General features: G+C 55.1%; 1 protein-coding gene across 1 annotated transcript in view; it reads left to right on the top strand.

Annotated features, from left to right (window-relative positions):
- TEF (thyrotrophic embryonic factor) overlaps nucleotides 1-6,190 on the top strand; it is a 36,781-nt gene continuing 30,591 nt past the window's right edge. The window contains exon 1 of the mRNA XM_011978781.1: nucleotides 1-236. Within this exon, the coding sequence (XP_011834171.1) occupies nucleotides 170-236 (67 nt within the window). The 5' untranslated portion in view covers nucleotides 1-169. The remainder of the gene's footprint in view (nucleotides 237-6,190) is intronic.

Raw genomic sequence — 6,190 nt, 5'->3', positions numbered from 1 at the left:
GCCGGGACTGGTGCTGGCCATTGGCTGCCTCAAGGCTCCCACCCCGCCTGCCTCCCCTTAGCCTGCGGCTTTGGCCGGCCCCTGCCTCTCCAGCTGCTTCTGAACTCCCTGGAGCAAGCACCTCCTGCTGGGCTGTGTGAGCTGCGACCGGTTCCCAGTGGCCCCTGCCATGGACATGCCTGAGGTCCTCAAGTCCCTGCTGGAGCACTCTCTGCCTTGGCCAGAGAAGAGAACAGGTAGGAGCGCAGGTGACCGGCAATGGCTGGCTGCCCAGGTACTCGAGGGTGCGAGGGGGCAGCCACAAGCACAGTGGCAGGACAGGCATCTCCAAGCCAGGGAGGGTCCCGGTAGTGGTGTGCCCTTGGTCTCAGGGTGCAGAGTGCGGAGAGGGGTTCGAAGAGGCATATGTCACACCGGCTCTGGGACTGTTTCCTAGGCCTGCCGGATTTTGGGAAGCCATGGCCAGTGTGTGGCCACTGACAGGTGCTGTGCTCATGTGGGACCAGGACAGGACAGGACAGGACAGGACAGGACGGGGGTCCTGTTGAAAGAATCTGGCTGGACGCTGACTGCTTATGAAGCTCCCTCCCGCTGTACGCTGGGGGTGGCAGAGTGGCAGGGACTGTGGATTTGGGGAGCAGAAGCCTGGGTCTGAAGCAGAGGCTTTCCTTGGTGTGCCTGCTGCAGCTCCCGCTTGCCGGAGGGCTGAACTCATGGATGGGATGGAAGCTGTTATGTAACAGGACCACAAGGCTCGAAGCCCTGCGTTCCTAGGATACCACAGGCAAAACACGCGCGAGGGAGGAGAGAGGAGGGCGTGGACCACGGGGCAGACCTGGTGGCCAGCACCAGTTGTCTCCTGAGTCCTGCCTGGGAACCCCACGGCCAGATTAGTTTGGGAGAGAATCCTGATAAATCTCTCTCCAAATCTCTTCTGTTCCTAGACTTCAGGGGTCACCCCCAGGTCCCCAGGGCTCCAACTCCTCCTTGCCTTTACAGGGGCCCACTGGCCTCTGCTGCCTGAGTCTGACTTGGGTGCCTGGGGTGTCCTCTCAGGGGACCTTTCTCAGGCCTCCCTCTCATCCTGCTGTGCCAGCACCTGCTACCTAGCATCACCAGGTGGCCCTGGTGGTCCCTGCAGGACTTCCTTCCACAGGATGCTCTCAGCCCATTCCCAAACCAGAGCCAGGAGACAGACCCCACAGCCCCTGGCCTCCCTTCACCCCTCTGGCACCGGGTGTGGGTTTGCTTGCGCTAAACCAGCAAAGGAGGGTCAGCAGGTTCTGTTCCTAAGGACACATTGCCCGAATGGGGAAGGGGGTTCTGGGAGCTCAGGGCAGGGGCTCCCGAGCTCTCGCCTGCAGCTCTGGGCTCAGGCCCCTCCAATCACACCCCATACTGTCAAATGCTGGGACACTCCAGGCCACCCTCCAAGATGAGTGTCACAGAAGGCGCTCCTGGGGCCTCCTAGCACTGGGGACACCAGTTGTTCACCAGGAGAAGGCCACCTCCTCAGGGAAGCCCTCTGCAACTCAGCCCGAGGGATCTGCCCCCGTTGGGAGTCCACACCCACAAACAAGCCATAGCTGACTTTTTTTGCATCTCTGAGTGGCCTGTGAGGGTTGGCAGAGCTGAGCACCTATCCAAAAGCTAAGGTGGACGGTCCCCTCCTTGTTCCAGAAACCCAGGAAGGGTGGGGCAGCCGCTCCTGGCTCCCCGCAGGTGTCCCAGGATGTCCCCCAGCACGCACACGAAGGGTGAGGCTGCCAGTGGGGTAGGGAGGATTCTCAGGGGCGACTCGGGGCACTGCTCCTCAGATGAGGATAACAAGGCCTTTGAAGTGTGGCAGCAGCTGCCAGGCTCTGGCTCCCAGCTGGTCTGCAGAGCCCTGCAATAGCCGGAAAGTCCCCCTCCCTCACTGTGGATGAGCGAAGTCAGGGCCTGGCACGTAGGGGACCGCCCAAGATTTCAGGCAGAGCTTTGCCGAGCACTGGCAAGCTGTGGCCGAGAATTAGTCCAGCGTGGCTGGGCAGGTCCAACGGGTGTGGGCCAGTCTTGGGTCACCTCCTGTCCCTTCATGTGGCGTCTCACTGAGGGTGAGAAGCATGAGGTCCCACGGGACTGACAGATGCCTGCAGCCAACTGCTAGATAAAATGGGGGGAAGAGGGTTGAAGAGCCACAGGGGTCACAACGACCGCAGCACATTCTTGCCCCTGAATCTGCGATCAGTTTCCCAAAGCCGCCCGAATCTCCAGACCATTTATAAACACAAATGTCTACCTGAAAAGCAATAGACCTTGTTGAAAAGAGGGTATATCCGCCACACAGAATGATTACGGAATTACTTGCCATTGAGGACCACGTACTTAAGTTGTTGTTGAAGCGGCTTCTCTCCCATCTCCCACTGCTCTGACTTTGGGTATGAATGGGAGAAAGACGACAGGGACCAGGTGGTCCAGAAAAGAGGGATGCCCTCAGGCCCGCGTGCCCTTGCTTTGGTGGACTTCCTGCTGCTCCCGTCCGGTGGAAGGGGGCAGTTATCTCTTTGGAGGACTGTTTACAAACTCCCCATTTTCTCTTCTTTCCCCTGCCCCATGGCTGTGCTTCAGCACGCATTTAGGTCACGCGCAGAGCGTATCTCGCCTCCAGTGGGAGGGAAGTGTACTGGAAAGCCGTGCGGAGTGTGAGAAACTCCAGGTGTGCTCTCTGCTCCATGCAGTCTCTCACTCCACTTTCTTTTATTTTCTTTCTTTCCTTTTTTTTGAGACAGAGTCTTGCTCTATTGCCAGGCTGGAGTGCATGCAGTGGTGCAATTTAAGCTCACTGCAACCTCCGCCTCCCGGTGGAGAGAATTCAAGCAATTCTCCTGCCTCAGCCATCCAAGTACCTGGGACTACAGGCGCCGCCACCATGCCAGGCTAATTTTTGTATGTTTAGTAGAGACGGGGTTTCACCATGTTGGCCAGGATGGTCTTGATCTCTTGATCTCGTGATCCGCCCGCCTCGGTCTCCCAAAGTGTTGGGATTACAGGCGTGAGCCACAGCGCCCACTGTTTTTTTGTTGTTGTTTTTTAGACATTGTCTCACTCTGTTGCCCAGGCTGGAGTGCAGTGGCGCAATGTCAGCTCACTGCAACCTCCACCTCCCATATTCAAGCAATTCTCCTGCCTCAGCCTCCTGACTAGCTAGGATTACAGGCACCTGCCACCACGCCCAGCTAATTTTTGTATTTTTAGTAGAGATGGGTTTCACCATGTTGGCCAGGCTGGTCTCAAACTCCTGACCTCTAGTGATCCAGCTGCCTCGGCCTCCCAAAGTGCTGGGATTACAGGCGTGAGTCACTGCACCCTGCCTCATTTTGTTTTCTAGTTCGATGACGCCCCTTGAAACCCAGACTTGGAGCCCCTCTCCCTAATGCTGCCCCTGGGCCTCCCAGCCCAGTCCATGTAGACCTTCCCTCTTTCCTGTCCCTGGATAAACAGACTTTCTCTGTCAGAACTGGCCAGCTCCCAGACTCCCTTGGTTTCCAGCGACAATGGCTGCTTGGTAGCCTTCACTCTAGGTCATGAGTTCAAACAATTTCCCTTTTGGTAGAGAAATCCATTTCCAGCAAAAGGGTGGGTCTGTAGCCCAAGCCCTGACTCAGTTTCCCCTCTATGTCCCTGGGACCTAAATCCTGAAAACCACTCTTCCTGTCTTCACTCCCACCCTGTCTCCCAAGGATCCTTTTCCAAGAGTCGATTCTGTTCCAGACTGCTCACTCCAGCTCTCACGTCTTTCTCTTCCAGCTTCTGGAAAGACACGCGTCTCTAAATCATATGATTAGCATTTTATATCCTATCCTTCCCTCTCCCGTGGGGCCTTGGCAATGCTTAGAGATACCCCTCCCGTTTTCCTGTCATCTCCAGTCGCTCAGGCCTCCGTTTCAGGGAGTTATGGAGCCTGAACATACAGCTCGAAGGCTGAACAAGGCCTTTGCTTTGGGCTGGGCAGGTGGCATCCCCATCTAGGGGCACTCCTGATCTAGAATCCTTTCTGGACAAGGCAGCATGGCCCTAGGAAGAGAGCAGGGGGCTTATGATCAGAGTCAGGACACAAATCCTAATTCTATAACCCACTGGTTGGGACTTGCCCCCCTCTCTCTCCATCTCCAAACTTTAAAAAGCAGAAAAGAGTATCTGTGTCACGAGCTTGTTGCCAAGATTAAGTGAGCTATCCCATGTGAAAGTGTCTGCAAACCGTGAGGTGCCGTGCTGATTTTTTCTGTGAAAGGCAAACAGCAGCGTGGCCTGGCATCCAGCGCCTTCTACCTACATCCCACTTGCAACCTGACCCTCACTCCCTTCTTTCCACCTTCCTTTGAAGAACTGGATGTTACAAGTTGGTGTCTACACACACACACACACACACACACACACACACACACAGCTGTCTCCTTGGAAACACATGCTGAGGCTCCTAGAGGCATGGTGCCATCTGCCCTGCATGCAACAGGACAGCCCCATTTCATAACAGGCAGGATCTCAGCAGGACTTGCTGGGGCTGAGGCAGGGGTACAGGAAGAGAGCGCCTTGGTGTCATCCTCTTGGTGGATTAAGACAAATGAGCCAAGAGGGTGGACTCGGTGCAGCCTGGGCTCTCCTGAGCTTGGCCTGAGTAAAGGGCCCTGTGTTTGCCTCCATGCACAGCCTGGGAACCAGAGCAAAACTGAGAAATCGAGGAGTTTGCTTTCAGGGATGAGGATAGGGGAGAGGGCCTTCTACGTGCTGGACATGTTAGCTCGTTTAATCCTCACTACCTCCTTCTAAATGGTATATTTCCCCTGTTCTTCTGGTGAGAAAATGAACTCAGAGACACTGGCTACCCTCAGGGCCAGTCTCTCTCTTCTTCCTTCCCACCCTAGGAGCCCAGAGCCTTCTTCTCTACCTGCCCCCCACCCCACCCCTTCAGAGAAATGTGAGAAACAAATTCTCACCAAGTGCCAGGCATTGCCGGCAGTGTCGAGGCATGCTCCTTCCAGATGGCTAGGCTGCTACAGGACGGGCTCCTGACTTGACAGCCACCATCTCCTGAGCATGTGCCAGGACTGTATTGCGTGCTCCTATGTCATTATCTGTGCAATGGCTCTGTAAGGAAGGTATGATCATCCACTCTGCAAATGAGGACATCAACGCTCAGAGAGGGAAGGCCACACAGTTGTTGAAGGATTCAAACCCAGTTCCTCCTGACACCAGGCTCGTGCCTACCCATAGGGTTCTCTGGGCTCTGAAAGCATGCCTCGGGCGGTAGCTCTTGGTCGCCCAGCCACTCATCATGTGCTTCCAGAGCATTTGCTATGCTTGGGGAGCCCGGGGTGAATGAAACCAACTCTACTCTTGCTCCCCTGGTGTTTGGATTCTAGAGGGGAGACACAATCAGCTGTGTTTAGGCAGGAGGCGCTGGTGGTCAGGACCAGCCTCTCCCAGGGAGAGGCATTTGAACTGAGGCCTGGAGGCCTACAGGGTGAGGAAGAGCCAGCTACCCGAGGAACTTGCAGGCTGTGGGAAGAGCACCCGCAAAGGCCCTTCCTGGGACGGGAAAGACAAAACAGGTCTCAGGAATAAAAGGCCACTATGGCTGCAGAAAGCAAGCAAAGGGGAGAGGAGTACGAGGTGAGCGCCTGCAGAGCCTTGACAGTCATAAAGAGGAGTGATGCTGTCATCTCCCTGTCTGTAAGGACCCCCCGCACTCACTATTCTTGGGGAAGTGGCTGGTGGGGAGAAATGAGGTATCCCCAGAACAATCCACGCAGGAATTACAGTAGAGTTAACTTTAACTGAGCCCATGCTATAGGCCAGGTGGTGTCCTAGCACTGTGCCTGAATGGACTCCTTTACTTTGGACACCAAGGTACAGAGAAGTTCAATAACTTGCCCAAGATCACCAAGAAATACAGTTAACCCTTGACTACCACGGGGATTAGGAATGCTGCACTGCATGCAGTAGAAAATCTGCATATAATTTTTGACTCCCCAAAAGCTTAACCACCAATAGCCTACTGTTGATGGGAAGCCTTACAGATAACATCAACAGTCGATGAACATATATTTTGTATATGTATTATATACCGTAATTTTTTTTTTTTTGAGACGGAGTCTCGCTCTGTGGCCCAGGCTGGAGTGCAGTGGCCGGATCTCAGCTCACTGCAAGC

Source organism: Mandrillus leucophaeus, unplaced genomic scaffold (assembly GCF_000951045.1).
Source record: "Mandrillus leucophaeus isolate KB7577 unplaced genomic scaffold, Mleu.le_1.0 Scaffold2, whole genome shotgun sequence".
NCBI classification, from domain to species: domain Eukaryota; kingdom Metazoa; phylum Chordata; class Mammalia; order Primates; family Cercopithecidae; genus Mandrillus; species Mandrillus leucophaeus.
This window is presented reverse-complemented; position numbering and strand designations above follow the sequence as displayed.